This window comes from Symphodus melops (genome assembly GCF_947650265.1).
Source record: "Symphodus melops genome assembly, chromosome: 6".
In the NCBI taxonomy this organism is placed as follows: Eukaryota; Metazoa; Chordata; class Actinopteri; order Labriformes; family Labridae; genus Symphodus; species Symphodus melops.
The window spans coordinates 6,780,565-6,800,603 of NC_136696.1; the positions used below are offsets into that span (position 1 = coordinate 6,780,565).

At 38.8% G+C, this 20,039-nt stretch overlaps 1 protein-coding gene across 1 annotated transcript; it reads left to right on the forward strand.

The window, feature by feature from the left end:
- Window positions 1-255: 255 nt before the first annotated feature.
- parvaa (parvin, alpha a) lies at window positions 256-19,151 on the forward strand. Its single transcript, XM_079346922.1, has 13 exons — window positions 256-627; window positions 5,035-5,124; window positions 6,681-6,751; window positions 7,583-7,685; window positions 7,921-8,061; window positions 10,607-10,722; window positions 10,881-10,939; window positions 13,288-13,307; window positions 13,411-13,472; window positions 14,191-14,259; window positions 14,650-14,751; window positions 17,832-17,904; window positions 18,351-19,151. Exons 1-13 carry the CDS (start codon window positions 489-491, stop codon window positions 18,425-18,427), a joined length of 1,122 nt encoding a protein of 373 aa, XP_079203048.1. The 5' UTR covers window positions 256-488; the 3' UTR covers window positions 18,428-19,151.
- Window positions 19,152-20,039: the final 888 nt, after the last annotated feature.

Consider the following 20,039-nt stretch of genomic DNA (forward strand, 5'->3'; position numbering starts at 1 on the left):
TTTGGCAATTTCAAAATATTTTAACATTTTTTAAAGGTGTCATGTTCATTGATCCGAATCAGATATAGCCTTGGCTGTAATTAATTAATGCACAGATGGGAATTACCATAAGCATGACAAGCCTTATCTAAAAGTGCTATATTTGCTATATGAGGGTTTTTATTGAGATAGGAAATAAGAAAAACAATCATTTCACTTCTGGTTACCATTGCACTCGTTCTTAACTATTTGGACACTTCCTCCGTGGAGGTCCTACTGCCCGCGGTCAGCACCCTCCTGCCTTGCTCCTGCCGGCCGTCCTCCACAGAGGACAGGGAGGAGCTACGCACTCAAGCCAACTTCGGGAGAAAATGTGTGGAATTCCGTTTCCGCTTTAGGGAGTGGACGGTGATTTTTTTTTTTTTTTAACTTTACTTCCCAAACAACTTTTAATTCCACGTCAACTCAGTTTCGTGTAAACTTTCCCGGACTAAAGAGCAGTAAAGACGATGGCGTCTTCGCCTCAGAAGTCTCCGTCCTCTCCGAAATCCCCAACAACACCTAAATCCCCGTCTTCCAGAAAGAAAGATGACTCTTTTCTGGGAAAACTTGGTGGAACTCTGGCAAGGAGAAAAAAAGCAAAAGAAGGTAAATAGCTCGCAAAGTGATAAACCAGAAACTGACTGAACAATTTCTTGCTCGTTCAAGTTCTGTAGGCTGTTTCCAAAAGTGAAGATGCAATAAATGACTTTGATAACACTATCACTTTCACTCACAGTAGTTTATGTCTGTTTAGAACAGATACATTCAAATGTTATACAAATCAAGATTTTAAGAGCAGGCTCGTTTCTTCTTTTTGTATAGCGTATGTGAATTCAGTTTGAAACCTTTGAGCTCTATCTAATGGCTGCTTGTGTTTTCATGGCCGCGGGCTGTCTGTTCCCATGTAAGGTCTTGAATCTGCTTCTGCTGTAATAAGTGAGGAATGAGGCATGAGTAAACACAGGCCCGTCACAGACTGAAGCAGGAGGCAACATCCTCTCTGCCTTTCACAGATACTACCAGAACAGAAGTGTGCATGTTGTTCCTCATGGGAAAGGTTGTGCTTTCTGTTCACTTTGCGCCATCACAGGTCAGAGTCTAGGAACTCTGGGACATTTAGTTAACCAGTTGCGTTTTTAATGTCCCAGATGTGATGGATTTTAACTACCATAGAGGTGATAGAATATTCCAACACCCTCCTTTTCTAATTAGGTGACACTGTTCAGTTTATAGCCATGCAGGGATCCTTCTAAAACAGCCTACAGAGAGACTGTGACATTCATTGTTTAAAGGCCAGGTTTTATCATCAAATGAGAAAGGTCTCCTTCAATTGGATGATTACTTTTGTGTCATTCAGGCTACTGCTGCACAGCTGAGCCCCATTTTGTGTCATCGTCAGGACATGCATGCAATCACATTACATTCATGCTGGCTTCTGCACTCCACAGACACACACTCACTGAGCGCTGTATGTTCCATGATTTGATGGAAAACGTTGGTTGGCCGCTCTTGTCTTGATCATTGATTAAATTAAAGTCCTCGTGACGTTTATGGCATTTGCTGCATGTGCAGGGGAGAGACGGGACACTGGGTGAAACAGGAGGTAGGATCGGATGAAAAGAAAAAAGTGAAGGGGGGGGGGGGGGGAGAGAGATACGGCTGAGATGGAGCTCTATAGGACTGGGATGTTTTAATTTGAAAAAGACATGACATGTTCTTAAGGTTTGAGAGCATTGTGCTGCATGCACACGGACACCTTACTGTGTCTGGAAATACAGCAAATAAAGCAAGACATTTCTAGTGCTTTGAGAAATTAGATAGCTCACATAGAATTTCCATTATAAGAGACTTGTAGGATGAGCTGCAGGGGAGAGAGCTGATCCTGCTAGCCAGGAGAGGATGCTTGAAACGGGGACGGAGACAGACAGACATGGGCTGCGGAGCGCTCTGCCCTCCAGGTAGGACAAAACACCAGAAAGCCTTCGTTCTGTACATCACTAGGGCATCACAAAAAAAAGCTTATGACTGAGCAATGTATGAGCAATGTTGATTCCACTGACAGGTTTTTTTTTATTATCATTGTTTAACCAAGTGGGTAGATATTTGCATTTTCATTTTATCACATTGGTCCAGAGGGGGAGGAGTGATATACAGTGAGGACACTCAGGACGCCTGCAGTTCCTGTTCATGCGACTTAAAAACATGGAGAATCTCCACTGAGCATAAACGATGTGTTAACAGAGGCAAGTTAAAAATATAAAAAAAGACAATTAATTACTCAACACATTTATTCGATTTCCTTTCATCAGTGCATGAAACAAAATATCTGTCTTCATCGCTTGAAAACACAGAGTGGCCTTTAGGATAATAATCATGTGTGTGCTAAATATGACCTGCTTTTTAAAGCTAAATATAACTCATCTTACAATAATGTTAGTATGTTGTGGAAGAAATATATGGCTCACCTCATTACCAGAATTGACTGCTTATCAACAACTAGCTTATTTGCTTTCAGGTCTCAAGAAGAGAAGAGTTGATGTGATGGATTTGATTTTATTGAAGCTCTGACAGAAAATCAAACCAGTTAGCAAAAACCTTGAAGTTGAAATGTGTTGTCCTTTCTTAAAGCGTTCTTTTAAATGATCTTACATCTAGAGGTTTGCTCTGTCGTTCACTGTAGGTCACTTTGTAGCCAGGTTATGTGTTCCTCAGCGTGTCTAATATTGAGGGTTTTTTCCATCTGTGCCTTAACCCTGTCAAATAGAGTCCAAATACCAGGATTCCATTCAACACAGAAAAACGTTCTGCATAGTTTTTCTCGCCAGCTTCTAAGATGTACCATACATTTAGCCTTTTCATGCCAGTGTTTTCACACATTCACCAAAGCCCTGGTGATTTTCCCCGACTGATTTGTGACCGTTAAAGGCTGAAATGTTTACCCTAACCTTTCCTGTGTTTTTACTGCCATCACCTCGTAACGTTCTCCACGTAAAGTCGAGGTGAGCAGACATTCAGGGAAATTCCCCGTGAGCGAGCGGGCATGGTTGATTAAATATATTCTGTGGGCCGGTGTGTGATAGGTCAGATCTTCTTGCATATAAGGAAGCTTCTTCAGTATTCTCTTTTTTTTCATTCATCACAATTCAAATTGATTTAAAGGCAAATAACCTGTCACTATAATGTAAGACAGTCGGTTATGTACGCCATTATGGATCTACACAAATGTATGTTTTGCTTTTTGGGACATCTTCCCCCTCTTTAATCATTAAAACTTTATATTGAGAAGGATATGTGTGAGTAAATGAACTTAGAGAATTTCAGGGGCAACCGGTGCTGAATATTTTAAGTGATTTAGTAAAAAACAGATTTTGATACAAGTTCCCTTGTAATGCAAAACTGACCTCATAAAACAGCATTTGACCAGTTGGAACCTGTCATGCCTGTTGTACTCCATGCTAGGGCTGGGCCATTTGACCTCAAATCAATATCACAATAATTGAACATTTTACCTTGATTACGATTATTGAATGATTCTTTCGTTTTTATTTTTTTGCTCTCTACTGTATTTATGCCCCTCTATTAAAGCTGAGATATTGTTTCTGATCAAAGAGTGCATATCTAACGGTTTTGTGCTTATTTATTGAATATATAGAAGTGAGATCAAAGTGTTGCTTGAAATGAAAACAACACAGTTTAGTTTTAAAGTATAACATTAAATTCTCTAAAACAGTACAATATAAACAACTTGTATTTCTTTCTCACTGTTTTTCCCCAGTGTTTCCATTTGACCTCTTTTTGCTCGGTGTCGTCTTCCCTAAAGACAAACTCTGTCCAAACGATTAATTTTCGATTAATTTCCCCGCCCTCCTCCACACCATATCAGGGAGGGTAATGTCAGCCTCACTGTTACACCAAATAAATGGAGGGCATTCAGGCTAACAGTGCACGTGCTTGCTTACTGCTAATAATGATGTGAAAAGCAAAATAAATTTGAACTAAAATTGGATCTGTTGCACCAACACAGTCTGGAGAACTGATGAACTTCAATAAATGGCAGGAATGTGGTCACAAACAGGTTTGGCTGTTTCACCCACCACTGCAGCATTGGCTCGAGCAGCAGCAGCTCAGCAGTCAGCGAGCAGGTTGCTCCGTTCCTTAGTATTTTTTAGAACCTAACCAATAAGGCTGTTTGAATTGTTTATAAAAATGGATACATTTGACTCACACATATAATGACGTTTATTTGTATCATTCCTGCAGCTTGAAAACTGATTAATGTTCATTTAGTGTCTATAAGGGAAGATAAAAGGGATTAACATTTTCTAGAGTAGATCCTGATCAGTGGGTTGCAATTTACAGAACAGAAAGTGGCATGTGCCACTCTGTAGGAATATTCTCATCTGTTACTGTGAGATGTGTTATGTCCATGTGTGTACGTGTACTTGTGGATGGTGTTGATTAAAGAGGAAGTTGTTCCAGTGAAGGCAGAGAAATGCACAGGATGTTCACTCCATGCTCTCAGCACATGTACACAGTCTGACACACACACACACACACACACACTCACATCAGCTGTGATCGAGCGTCCTCAGGTATCTGACACACTGAGAAGAATGGCATGCTGGGATTCTGTAAAGCCTGCTGAGAAGCAGGAAGCAACAGCAGCCTGAGACTGCTGATGTCAAATGGTTCTCAATGGAGGGCCTGCAATGAAAGAGTCATCCATATTACAGATGAAAGCTGCAAGTTGTTAGTTTTGGAGTTATTCCTTTATTTTTTTCATCTGATCTTATCTATTTGAATTATTAAGATTTGATGTTATTTGTTTGATTATATTTTAAAGTTAGCTTTCTGTCCATCCAGTCTGAGTCTGGTCATGACTATCACATTTATATGAAATAAAGAAGACAACAGGACGAAGCCAGAAGCTGTGGAATGCCCTATGACATGCTGACGTCTACATTGTTTGTCTGATCAAATGTAATCTGATATGTTTGTTCTTCTTTCTCATAGTGTCTGAGCTTCAGGAAGAAGGGATCAATGCCATTAACCTTCCTCTCAGTCCTTCCCATTATGAGCTGGACCCTGAAGACACCATGCTAGGTAAACAGCCACGGTTCCTGTTTCACTTGTTGACATACAAATGCTTGAAGAATTTTTGTACAACGAGTGTGGTGATATATCAATGTATAAAGGGGAAAAAAATCCTTCCCTTAGCTCTGGATTCAGGATCATGTAAATGTACTTGTGATTGTACAGTATATCACTTTCTAGTCTTCTGACTACTCACAGTAGTAGTGTTCACAATGACTGTGAGATGAAAAAAAACGCAATACTTAGTTATGTCTGCTGTCATAATGTAATATATCAATGGATCTTCAAAGATTGTTTGTACGGTGGTCCTGACGGTCAACTGAATGCAAAAAAACCTAATTTCAACAAACAAAAAAATCACAAAAGAAAAACATTTGAAATGTTTCATAAAATATCTTTTCAAGTCACAAGTTGTTTTTGTGTTTCATGAAATGTTTGTTGATTTCTATTATAGACATTTTGTGAAATCTTCATTGCATTTGACCTTCAGGGCCGCTGTAGTTTTTGACCCATCTGGCTTGTTTTAGAATCTTTTATAACCATTCTACCCAGCAGTATCATCTCACTGATCAAGCATGTCATTTAAACGCCATCAACAGCCATGGAGTGTTAAACACATCAACTTCTTGAGCTAATGAACCTCTTTAAACTCAAAGACACAAACAAGGAAATGACAAAGGCCCTGTTTCAACGTATGCTTGAAAAATGCTTGACAAGAGTTAATACTTTTCAGTGGTTTATGTCAACCTATCATTTATTTTCTAGTGCTGATCCCACCAGCCCCAAGAAAATCTTTTACCTCTCTTTCTTTTCACATGGCATCTCCATCGATTTGTATTCAAAGTAGGGCTGTCAAGCCATAAAAAAATGTAATTGTGATAAATTGCTGAATTTCAAAAAAAGATTAAAGATACAATATGTAGAGTCTGCCGCTCTCTACTCTCAATCAATGTTACAAAAACAAATGATGGCATCAAGGCTGGCGGGGAATCATGGGAGATCTCTCTGCTACTAGCTTTAACGTTAGACCAATCACATTTAAGAAGTTAATGCTGATTTAATATGCAAAATGTTAAACTTTAACAAAACAGATATCAAATCTATTTTAAATAATGTATTTCTTCAGAATGTATTTAAAAAAAGGTGAAGTTAAACTCCCTCTGGTTATTGTTGTTCATACTGACTGAACAGCACTTCCCAGAAGCTCCACTCCAGTCCACTTGAAATATGCGCTAAGTCTATTTTCCACTGAGGCGCTTCCAGCATGCGTTAAGTTAAACGGATCTGACGGAGCAGGACAGGCAGTCAGACACAGCAGCTCATCCGGTCAATTTTAAAATACATGTACAAAGTCCTGATGATGTTTTCCATCACTATATCAACATCATGTCAAAACAGCCACCAAATGAGCCTAAACAGCTTTAGAAAGGCCACACTACCTATTGTTTGTAAGTTCTCTTTATTCATACACAGGGTGGACTTTTAAACAAAGGCATTAAATGGTCTGATCTTAGATGCTGATACATATCTTCCTCACTTTCTTTGTGTTTCTTCTTTTCCATCAGAGGAGAATGAAGTGCGTACCATGGTGGATCCAAACTCCAAGAATGACCGCAAACTGCAGGAACTTATGAAGGTGAGGTTAGAACTGTAAAGTCATCATTTATCTTGGTTGTCATGTGCTGTAACAACTCGGAACTAGTAAGATATGTAAAGAAAGCTAAAGCACCTATGAGGAGTGCAAAAGGGTCCAGAAAAGTGCCTTTGACTGTGAATAATCATCATGTACCATCCCTACTTGTGATACATAAAGTGGACGTGTTGCTGTGAAGCTCAGCGTCAGCTCCAATAACAAGAACACATTGGGATTGACAAGCAAACAGACAAATTCCTGAGGAAACATTTTTTGCTCAGTCTTAATCTGACGAGGCCAAGCTTAACTCATACTGTATGCTATTGATATTTTCTTTCAATTGACACGCTGGTCTATAAACTACTACAGGCTGATTAATGCTACCTTTACATACAGATAAAGCATTTGCACATGCATTTTGAACGTTAGAACCGTCACTCCCATCGTACGCCCATACGATCTTTACGTTGGGCGAATGTTAAAAATTGCTTGTCTCACACAGACCTCCACTTCTCTTTCACTGCTTTCCAACTGACATTTCTATACAATCTACACGCCCAGATGTTCCCTTCTGTCCTTGTTCCCAGGCAGGCTAACATACATATGTATGGATACACCTTCTAACCAACTAGCATAATCTCTCCTCAGAACGTTCCAAGGTAGACTTTTTCATCGTGTTTTTGCTGATATGTCTTAAACTATTGGCTACACTATTGACCCCCCCCCCCCCCCCCCCACACACACACACACACACACACACACACACACACACACACACTTTTCTAGTTCTATTGCAAGTTTGTGATAGTTTGAAACTTTTTTCGATCCATGTAGGTGTTAATCGACTGGATAAATGATGTTCTGGTGGGCGAGAGGATCATTGTAAAAGATTTAGCTGAAGATCTGTATGACGGACAGGTCCTGCAGAAGCTTTTTGGTGAGGAGTTGAACTGTACCTTTTGAATAAATTCCCTCAGCATAAACAACTGTTCTTTGTGTTTTGAACTGCTATTGTTTCATTGAAATCGTTACTGTTAGCACTGGCTGTAATAACATGAAACCCATGTTGAACTTGAGGTTTTGATGCTCATTATAAAACTGTTTATGGTTAGCTTGAATGTATCTTCTTAGTGTTTGTTTGTCAATGTTTCTGTGTGTCTTTTGTATTCCAGAAAAGTTGGAAGGAGAGAAGCTGAACGTGGCAGAGGTGACTCAGTCAGAGATCGCCCAGAAACAGAAGCTGCAGACTGTTTTAGAGCGCATCAACGACTCGCTCAAACTCTCCACCAGGAACATTCGATGGAATGTTGACTGTAAGAATAGCTACAAATAATTGTTTTATAACATTGCAATCTCTACTTTTGTCGTTGAGGGTTGATTTGCTCAGTCCATTAAATATAGAGTGAGTTATAGCTTGTTCTTGTTAAGCCTAACTCAAGATGTCCCTATTCACACCCTTAAAGCACCATGTGAATCCCTGCCTTCTCTCCTTTTCATCTTTCACCATGATCATTTCTCTTTTTCATCTCCACAGCCACAGTATGTAAATATCTTATACTGCTGTTTTGCTTGTCACTTTTGGCCCAAGAAGAAACAAATGTGTTGGGGTGGCATTTACTCCCTCCTCGAGATACGTTTTTAGCCCACTTGTTATGAACATAGCTAGTTCTAGAGAGCAAGCAGCAGCACAGCTTTGACAGGTTGGAGAAAATTCAAGTTCTGCTGTACAATTAGTCAAGTGGGTCATTAAGGTGCTTCAATCTATCCTCTCAGCTTGGTCTATGAGTTTAAAGGGTGAGCGATTTGACCTTGTGGCTGCTAAGCAGGAGGAAAATTAAATTCACTGAAAGGAAACAAAAGGTGAACGTCACGTATTTTCCCTGAAGGAAAGCAACATAAATGGAAACCTGCTTGAAGTCACTCTTGAATTTGTGTAACAAGTTTCCAGACCCTCCACATTTAGCCCTTCATATTGTTCTTGTACCGTGTTTGTTCACTGGGACAGTGTGCTGTCTATTCACTGAAAGATTAAATGTCATTGAGATGTCAGCACCGAGACAACAGATACGGATACATGTAAAAGTGAGATGCAGTTCTTGTGATGATGTCCTTGAAACCTTAAACTCTTCAAATTTCAAAAAGGACAGGTCCTGTTCGTTGCTGTTGTGAAATACAATAAACCGTATATTAAAAAATAAAAACACACAAGAAAGGATTTTAGAAAAACAACACAAATACTGCTTTGTCTGCTAAAGAGCAAATTAAAATACCTTTGTTATTGTTATATAAAAGGACTAAAAAAGTCAACAAAGACCAAACATTAATCCACCATGAGCACAGCCCTAAGCAACATTGAACAAATTTACAGTGGCAAGTAAATTGTTATTTTTAAAGGTCTCAAGAAACAAAACATGGTGAGATGATTAGGTACCAGGGCCTGCTCTGTTTATACTTTATCCATAGAAGCACTTTAACACTGCAGGTGCTGTGACGCTTTCTATGGACCTAGGAGAAGTCAAAGAATCAACTTGAAGGCCAGACAACAAAGTGAAATAACTTCATTATCTTTCAGAATCTCTAGCTCGACTTTCATGGGACAAAGTCTGCTTTATCATTTGAGATGACATGAATTATGACAGATTTTTTATTAACATTTCTCCTTTTCTTATTGAGCGTGAAACTCTTAGGATAACTTTCGTTGTACTCATGCTTAAAGTACAGTGGCTATCAAAAAGCTTTTTGTATTTGCATACCTTTCCTGCCGTTGTATTTATAAGCTCCCTATAAGCTGTGAGCGTTCAGATGACGATGCACATGCATGTCCATAGAGCTCTCCTCAACTCCTTTAACTGACATAGGGAGTTAAGATAGTCACAGTTATCCTCCCAGGTCGCTTCCTTTTACTTGTGTTATGAATTGTAAACGTGTGTGTGTGTGTTTATGTGTGTGTGTGTATATATATATATGTATATATGTATATGTATATATATATATATATATATATATATATATATATATATATATATATATATATATATATATACATACACAAGGGGGGGATGTGGTAGAACATCTTTTCGATATGGAACAGAAATTATTTTTTTGAAGGTATTTCAGGAAAGAATTGCCGTATCAAAAATTATACATTTCCAACCCAACAATACAACATTCTTAAACACACCTCTGGTACTGGTTTGTCCTTGAAGGCTCTTTGTGTGATGTATCTTTACAAATGGTTAAGAGCACAGTTGAATGAAAGTTCTTTTTTAGTCCTTTTATTTGGATCTCTTTTCAAGCAGTTCACTTTTGTTTGTCCCTTCTTTCACCCCCGCCCTCTCCCCGACGCCTTTGAATAACTCATTTGGGTGTTCTAATGCAGTGAGGATCTAATTGGATTTTATGAAGGCTTTTTAGCTTTGCTCTCTGTGATTTGTCAGTCAGTGCCATGGCCTACAATCAAAGGCTTCTTTAGACACTTTATTGATCCAGATGATTTGGTAAACCCATTTGTCCGGTTGATCAAAGACATGTCTCTCAGCCTGTCTCACTGAACACGAATTTCTTGTTTCTATGCCGGAAAAGTGAATTTAGAGTTCTATCCTTTAAGCCATCTTTTGCTATATTATTTTTATCCTTTAAGATAAGTATACATTTCTGAAAGGATCGAGAATAATAAAAAGACAGCCTTTGGTTAGATAACTTACAACAGCTGAGTGAGCTGCTGTGACATTGACTTTAAGAAAAACATGCAGATATATTTGAAAAGGTTGATGTTTGTTTTGCTTTGTTTCCCTGATTGATGATGGTGAATAACGAGTTGGTTTCTGGTGTTCTCTCTTCTGCTTTTCTCCACATTAGCTGTGCATGCCAAGAGTATAGTTGCCATCCTGCATCTTCTGGTGGCGCTGTCGCAGCACTTCAGAGCCCCAATCAGATTGCCAGATCACGTTTCAATTCAAGTGGTGGTTGTCCAGGTGGGTGTGACATTGTACTTCATGACCTGTAAAGAACAATACATGTTATAAATGGAGAATTTGACAACCCTTTTTACAACCGCTGACTGTGAACTACAGTCCCATTGAGTAGAGGAGAGTCTTCACATGTGTTTGTGTTTTCATACCATGTCTTCCAGAAAAGAGAAGGCATCCTGCAGTCGAGACAAATCCAAGAGGAAATCACTGGGAACACAGAGTAAGTGCTCTCAGCTATCAAAGCTATTTAACTCATAACATTAACATATGTTTAGGGTGACTGACCAACACCACTGCTCAAACTGTCAAAAGTTTGCATAAAACTCCAGAAAATCATGCATGGATCTGTGCGTAATAAATGTGTTAGAAGAACTTTGTCTCAACGTGTGCTTTTACGTGTGTGAATATAAGCACAGCTCTGACCGTGCTCACGAACAGAATCTAGCAGTAGAACATTTAAACTACAAATAAAAAGAACTACAAAATGTCAAAGCACGCCATAGTCAATCTCAACGGAGATGCATGATCCAAGTCTTCTTAAACAAAAAACCCCTGTTAGGGATTTTGTCTAGTTTGAAACAAAGGCGTTGCCTCAAACCCTTTTAAAAGACAGTTTTGGTTTATGAGATAATTTGGCAAACGGTGCGCTCCCCAGTAAGTGTTTCAAAAGAGCACACTGATCTCTTTGGTCCAGCTTGTTCTCTTGTGAGAACACTACTTGATTTTTTAAAATTATTATTATTTTTTGTTCTTGGAGAGAGCTGTGTCCTCAATGCTCTGATCTGGGGTGAAACTGTGGATTATTCTGTTATCCTCCACCTGCAGATACTTCTCTTGTGCCGTGATGTTTTTATTTGTGTATTATCAAACTTTATCTTCGTGTACTCCTCTGACATGCATCGTGTACAGAAGTTGTCACCTTCTCTCATTAGTTCTTTTGTTAATAATCCGACTAAGTGAAACTTAGCACAACAGTTACTAAAATTATTTTATTTCTCTATTTAACTATTTATTTATTTTATGACTGTTTTTTATTCCACCTCATCCACTTTCATTTCGACAACACCCCTCTGATGACAGTAGTGAAAATGTTAGAATTTGTGGCCACGGATTACTAATTTGAGGTCACAAATGATTATTTCGTGGCCTCATATTAGTAATTCATACCAGCCACACGTGATGGATTAGATGAGTGAAGAACTCTCTTGAGTTTTTCAAGTGTGGAGGTGTTTTATTCTTGGATTTTTGAAAGTGGACTTGTACTGCATTTTCATCAATGAATGAACTCATACTATGCATCACTGTTCCACACTGTACTGTAATGTTTCCGAGCTTCTTAAACTCATTTTGAGACCACTCCAACTACGCCCTTCTAATCAATCCATAAGGACACGTTTCATTGGTTTGTTAATAAAAAAGATTTCGATCAAAGACAAATCTGACAAGACTCTTAATCTGTTCAAGTGTTCAATAACTTCTTTCAGGGTCTTGAAAGTTGTGTGGAAAACATGCAACTGACACACTGAAATCAGTACCACAAAAACATTGTAATTGGATTTTTACCTCAAACACAGCAAGTCAATAGCATTCAAACCATAGTGGGACTTTGAATGAAAAACCTTGAAAATCGTCTTTTCTGCACAAATCTGCAGCGCTCTGTGATTTCAGCTGGCTTACAGGAGAAATGTTTTGCAGTGAATGAAAAGGCAACCATTGTATTTCAAAAAGATATGTGATGGCACCCTCAGCTGACAAATCAGACAGTTTAAAACAACACAAAAACACACTTTCTTTCCCTGTGAGGCTGTCCAGCAGCCTGACAGCAGCAGAGAGGGTGATAACAGCAGGCCAACGTGCACCAGCACTCACATTTTGTCATGCTAGATACACCGTTAATAACACACACACACACACACACACACATGATCACAGTGCAAATACGGTTATTACCCCACAACCAGGACCATTGCCCAGACTTGCCTTCCTTTGCCATCATGGATTACACCGTGAACAACGTGTGTGACAGTCTTTGTGTGTGTGTGTGTGTGTGTGTGTGTGCCATTTCTTGCTTGCCTGCCCACTGTGATATCTCTTCCTCGGGGGGACACTCACACTGCAGCGTTCTCTTCTTTCCAAACCACCTGAACCGTTCCAACAACAACATCCTCCATGCGCTAACATTGTAATAATAGAGTGAATTGGCCGTCCATTCCCATAGAAAGCTGCATGTACAGACAGGCTCGGCTACATTCATTGTATCAATACCCAGCAGTTTTTTTCCTCTGTTGAGAGTGTTGCATTGTTATAGTAAGCAGTCATTGTTAACATCCCTGTAATGACACCCATGTTATTTGAATACCCAAGGTAAGACTGTGTTATTGTTAATCAAATTATGATACCCTAGCTGCATTATTGTATTTTCATTTCTGTGACATAATCCCTCCATTCTCTACATTCCTCTGTGGTTGAACTGGAAGCACTTGTCTTTAATTCTCTCTTTTGAGTCTTCAAGCAGGAACTGATTCTGATTGGTGTGTTTGATACATTCATTCTCTTTCCTTCTCTCAGGGCTTTCTCTGGCAGACATGGTACGTAGTCGTGAAGAAATAAATACTGAACCATGCTCTCTTGTTAGTTCCACATGGCATTGTCTCTTTTTTGGCTAACATGGATCTGATTTATTCTTCGCAGAGCGTGATGCTTTCGACACCCTATTTGACCATGCTCCGGATAAACTCAATGTTGTCAAAAAGGTATAAAGTGTTGCAGTGGTGATGTCATATTTCAGCCTTGTGTGGCGAACGAATGGGCCAATAACATTTAAATTAATGTATAAAAGAAGAACTTATATAAAACCGTCTTTGTGTTAGCCCTTATTGATCCTTGACAGGAAATGGAACCTTTAATAAAAAGAAATCTCAGTAGTCCCTTCTTTTCAATCTCTACCCCTGAACCTTTTGAGGGCATGATGTAGTTTATGTCGAGAAAAATCATATTTCAGCATAAATTGATTTTTTTTTTCTTTCTTCAGTTAAGCAAAAGTAAACTTCAACAAATTAACATTCAATTCTAATCATGAAAATACAATTTTACTTTTTGATTACTTTGAACAAAAACACAGTTTTTTAAAAAAAGAATTACCTTGGAGAAAGAAATTTACATTTTTCATTGAAGTTAAAATTAAATTCTAAACTTGTTACAAACATTCAAGATTTTAAAATATTATGTTCAATTTGTGATGGGAGCTGAAATTGCTTTCAAAACAAACTAGTTTAAATTCTAAGACATGAATACATTAATTTGAATTTTAATAAGTGTAAACATGTCACTGTTTTCAAAATGCTGCATCTGTTTGTCCATCTTTGTGTTTGTGTTTATTTTTTGTTTGTTTTTGTTTCGTGGATGACTGGTCCAACATTCCCAGTGTTGCTGCTCATTTCTCCTGACACACTTTTTCTTTTGTATTCTCAGACATTGATCACATTTGTGAACAAACACCTGAACAAGCTCAACCTTGAGGTGTCGGAGTTGGACACACAGGTACGTGTCACATACCCACACACATGCCGCCATGCTTTTTTCCTCTCCTGATATGACTTTGTTGAATTTTTTATTGAATTTTAATGTAAGTTATTTGCATGAACAATTTTTCTGTTTTTTTGTCTACATTATTTTACCAAGTACAATAAACTTTAAGGGTTTTTCTAAGTCAGTTTTAACAGTTTATAACACTGATGATTATTATTGATGTAGTAAGTATTATGAATAATAATACTAATCATGCTTTTTTTGTAACAACTGTCTCTTTTGTTCAGTGACAGTTTTTTCCTCATTCTAATTCAAGAGATCCTGTCATTATTGTTTATCACTCACTTCTGTGTATTTCATCGTCGAGCCGCTCTCAGTCAGTCTTTTCTGCTGCTGTCTCAGTTTGCAGACGGTGTTTATCTGGTATTGCTGATGGGGTTGTTGGAAGGATACTTTGTGCCACTCTACAACTTTTTCCTTACACCAGAGAATTTCGACCAAAAGGTAATGCTACTCAAACATCTCATGTCAAGCCTTCACATTCACACACTGATGGCAGTGGTTGCTACGTAAAGGCATATGCATTCTTACGCCACCAACAAGGAAGTGTGATTGAGGTTGAGTTCAACGACACATTTGACATGTTGCTGCAGGAGCTGGGGATCGAACCCTTGACATTCCATTTGCAAGACGACAGCTCTACCACTGAGCTACAACTCGACCCCTTCTTAAACAGTGGAAGAGCTGGAGCATTTCTCCTTAAAAAGAGAGCCCGAAATGTAACAACGACCTGAAATGTTATTAATAAAAAAAAAACATTGCTTGCCGCATATGACATTATGGTGCAGGCAAAATATTGTTCTCCTAATAATGTAACAACTGGTTACATTTCTGGTAAGAAGTTACAACGTTTTGGGCTCAGCATTTTGTTGCATTATCGTCCAGTTGCTACATTTTGGGTTATGTTACATTGTTTTATAACATTTTGGGTCATTGTTACGTTTCTGGCTCTAACAAACCTTTTCCATAGCTCGTTCTTTCAGGATGAAACACTTGCAGTCTTGAACTCTTTATCTGTAACAATAGGCTGTAACAGGGACTCTGATGATTCATGACAAAAAACTAAACTTCTCCCATTACTGTCAGAACATATTCTACTCTTGTATTGACACATCACATTCAGATATGTTTCATAAAGTTATCAATCCAACAATCAACTACAGATAGAATTTATAGATTGTATTTAACTTGTTTTGGCTGAAGACTGATAATTCAGTCGCATGCAGTTACTTCTCCTGTCTTTGACTTGGAACTTCTATATGGTGATAACACCAAACTTTGCTCAGTTTATAGCAATATTTGGTGATAAATTGAGCAGATTGTACAGTAACTTGAGCTTGAATATTTGTTTTGTAGTCTTCTGACTGCTCTAAGTACTTTTTACTGTGCAGGTCAAACCTACACACTCACACACTGATGGCAGAGGCAGCTCTATAAAGAATCCATCAGTATTGACGCAGCAGCCAGAGCAATTAGTGTCTCACCAGAAAACACTTCAACATATGACTGCAGGAGTTAAGGATTGACCCCCAGAGACACCCGACTCTACTAGTGAGCCACAGCCAGATTAAGCATATTAGATTTCTGATGGAACTATAGCTGTATTTGCACGTGACTTTACGCCTGCTGACCTTGTCTGATCATGAAATAGTCCCTCTGGGAAAAAAAAGTGAAATTCTCTAAAACTGGGCTCTCCAACCTTTTCTTCATAAGAGCTACTTTCAAAAAATCAAAGTGGCCAATTTTTGCTTGCATTTATTCACATAGCACACATCATTTAAATTAAGCTTTTGTTTGAACACATGCAAAATTGCAATAAGCCAATGCTGATGAATAACCTTAAATTCTCATCTAGGTCCACTTCTTTTTGTGCCACTACGGATTTACATTATATATATATACACACAACCGTTTCTGCTGAGCTTGAGCACACACACACACACACACACACACACACACACACACGTATATATATATATATATATATAGATATATATATGTGTGTGTGTGTGTGTGTGTGTGTGTGTGTGTGTATGAATATGTCTATGTATATGTGTGTATGTAATGATATTAAGCCTTCAGATCAAGGTAATGTGTTTTCAATTTTTATCATTTAAAACTGAGAAGATGGTAGCCTGACCCGCTCTTGTTTCTGTCCTCTTGTTTAAGAAACCCTCTTAAATCAGTACTCTATTTGTGAGGAGCATCATGCACTCGGGGTCAGGCATTTCCTCTCCATAGCTTGATAAATGCCATCCGTTTTCCCTCGAGCCCATTCAGGGCAGAGCCGTCTCTCCTCTCCAATGGCCTCTGTAGTACTACGGTATTCTGAACAGGCGATCTGTGGAGACACCACAGTAGCCTTTTGTTTGGGTCTTGGCCAGCCGCCCCTGCCAGGCTGTCGAGCAGAGTGGGCATCAGTGCTACAATGTACACACACACAGACACTCCTGGCCTGGAAGAACAGGCAGCAGCCCCACAGCATCTGTAATCTCCTATTGCACAGGGAAAGACTGGAGTGGCTTAAGGGCTCAGCTCTGTTACTGTGTGTGTTTTTGTGTATGGTTGTTTGTGTGCGGGTGTGAGCCCAGAGGCCTATCAATGTTATACCAGTCAGAAAAAAAGCACTCTTGCTTCTTCTTAGCGAATCTCCACTGAAGGCTCATTCTCCTCTTTTCTCTTTGACTGTCATAGAGGGAAGGTTACTCTTTTTACACAATAAGCCCTTGTAGGAAAAGCTTTTAACACATCACAGCAGCATGAGCACACACACACACAGATACAATGGACTGATATTAGAAAACATCTTTCAACCTCTGTGATTGGTATTTCTCATTTCTTGCAGGTTTTTTTTATGCTTGCTTGTCAGTCTGTCTGTCTCCATGCAGAAGGACTGGAAAGCATAAACCATCTTGAACTGATCCACCTTAACATTATTTGTGCTCTATGTTTTAAATCAATGTCAGGCCTTTGTTTAGGATCATGAATCATTTCCACCTAATTTTCAGTTCCAGGAAAACCTTGTTAGCCGCATCTCTGGTATGTTTGATCCCCCTCCTCGTGCTGCATTATGTAAGCTAATCTAGTGAACCTTAGCCACTCTGTTCCAGTCAGTCTTTGTCTGCATACAGTCTCATTTAAAAGTGTTAATTGAACAACTGTACCTGAATATCTGGCTTCAGTGATGGTATCAATTACTTGGATGTATAGGAGGTTTGTAAGTGAAACGGTTGGCAAGAATCTGTTGGTACATGAGGGAGCGGAGTGTTTGTGCAGCTGCTGAAGGCTTATGGTGTTACAGAACAGAGCTGGGGTGTGTTTGCCGACACAGGAAGCTGTGGTAGCACGATTGAATCGACGCACAGCGTATTGTGGGATTTATCAACCAGTGTCTTTGTTCTGTTATCAGTGAGGAGCTCTCTACAAAGGGGCATGATATGTACTTACTGAAGTTTAGGTCGTGTGTGTGTGTGTGTGTGTGTGTGTGGTGTTCATCCTGCTCGGTGTTGTCCCTCTCTCTGCAGGTCCACAATGTGTCCTTCTCATTTGAGCTGATGCAGGATGGTGGCCTGGAGAGACCGAAGCCCAGACCAGAGGGTAGGACAAACATTTTCTTTTATTGAAGCATCTTCATTTTAACATGTGAACTGCCAAGACTGTTAATATTGGAAACCCAAGTCTTATTCATGTTATTACAGAGACAGCTGTAGCTTCCTAATACTGGCAAATCACTGTTTTATCCAAACATGGAATTCATCTACTAGTTTTAATTCTTACACCTTTAAAAAAAAAATTATACATATATACATTTTTTTAACATGAGCTGGGGGTTCAGCAGCATCTGTAGTACAGTATCCAGACAGAGGAATCTATATACGTACAGAGGTCAGTACGTAAAAAAAAAAAAGCAAAAAAAACTAAACTAAATGCCATAAAGCCAGACAGAGGGACATGATCATGTCACATTTGCACTTTATTGCAAAGAATCAATATTAAGTCTTGATAGATGTTTGTCTTTATAAAACTCCTTTACTCCTTTTTAGACATAGTCAACTGTGACCTGAAGTCAACGCTGCGTGTCCTCTACAACCTCTTCACCAGGTACAGAAACGTAGACTAAAGACCATGTCTAGCAAGAGGGACCACTTTGGACCATGGACTTCATCAAAAAATGTGTGTTTTATTTCTTTTCATGGTAAAAAAAAAAAATCTATCATTATTATAATGCTTACATCACATGTTGTTCTTGATGAAAAGTATACCATAAACACCCAACTCAAACGTCCAATCACACTGTGACATTACTGTGCAGTCCAGTAGGCGTATATATTAAAGAAGATGAGCACATTTTTGTGTAGCTGAGGCTGTATTCTGTAATGATTTTGGTCCCCTCATTTTGGACTTTAGATGAACAAAACTTCTACTTTTAAATTTCAAAATGAAAACATATACATTGTATTTATTGTCCATTTTGTTACACCAGCTCTTTTTTTACTTGCCAGCTGTTTGATTGTCTTTTCCCTTTTTTTGCTCATGTCAGTAATAAGTGCCTTTATTAAAACATGACACCACCTATCGCTCATACTGGGATGTATATTTGTTCCCTGATGTCTTACCGCCTTAGATTTGTATGCACCTGTGTAGGAACATTTGAAACATTTGACCAAAGCTATGATGTATCCACTCTGAAATGCATAAATGCTTTCATTGCCTCACTTTCTTGTTTTTCAAACTAAAGTATGATTCATATTTTTCTAATGAAGTTAACGTTATGCTTATATTCACTTTGCTTTTTTGTGCTTATACATCACGTTTTATTTGTAATAAACTTTTTATTTCTCTTCCTTCTGCTTGAATATTGCATGTGTGTAATGCGTTCCTTAAAGGCTATTTCAGATCAACAATGCAGTCACTGTCTATGGTTTTGAGCAGCCAACCCATTCTCTGTCATGGATCAATTTTCCTTCATTCAGTCAACAAATCTTTTTGTCCATCCCTGAATAGGATTCTATTTTCCCTCCATCTATGGTCGCGAAGAGCATTGCGTTTTCATAGATGTTTAGATTCATGCTAAATACATACAATTGGTTCTGTGTGTGCTAAATAGATGCAAGCTATCCCAAACAGAGTAGAACTGACAGAAGAGTGGACTAATAGATGAAACATTTTATCTTCTCTGACTCAGCAAAAAAAAAGTTTTATTTAATCAAAAACAAAAACTGTTCAGGTTAAAAATCTCTTTTCCAAAAGTGTCCTGGCCAGTACAAACAACGAGCAGCCGTACATACACACACACTACAGGACAAATGACTGTAGGACATGAAGAAGACATCAAATAACAAGGAAGATAGCAATCTATCAAAACTGACCACAATGAAGGCTGTATCAGAGAGAACATCGACTGCCAGATGTTCCTGTTTGCAAGTCATTCAAAATTACATTCAAAGCATACAATGACACAGGCTCTTGAAGAGTCAGGTTTTCTTTTGTAATTTGTTTCAAGTAAAGAGAGTGACACAACGAGGTCAGATACGGGAGGTCATAAGAGCAAACAAATCCAGTGGAGCAGGCTACGGTCGGTAACGAGGGACAGGCCAAGTCAACGCACAAAGTCAGACAAGAAAAATGCTAGGACTAGGTACTCAAAGGAAACTCTAGGAACTGGCAACATGAGGGGAGACACATGAGGTTTAAATAGGGCAGACAATCAGGGACCACAAGACACAGGTGCC

Coding starts and splice junctions, on each gene's coding strand:
- parvaa (XM_079346922.1), top strand. CDS start 489: ATGGCGTCTTCGCCTCAGAAGTCTCCGTCCTCTCCGAAATCCCCAACA. Junction 628..5,034: donor GAGAAAAAAAGCAAAAGAAG/GTAAATAGCTCG, acceptor TCTTTCTCATAG/TGTCTGAGCTTCAGGAAGAA. Junction 8,062..10,606: donor CATTCGATGGAATGTTGACT/GTAAGAATAGCT, acceptor TCTCCACATTAG/CTGTGCATGCCAAGAGTATA.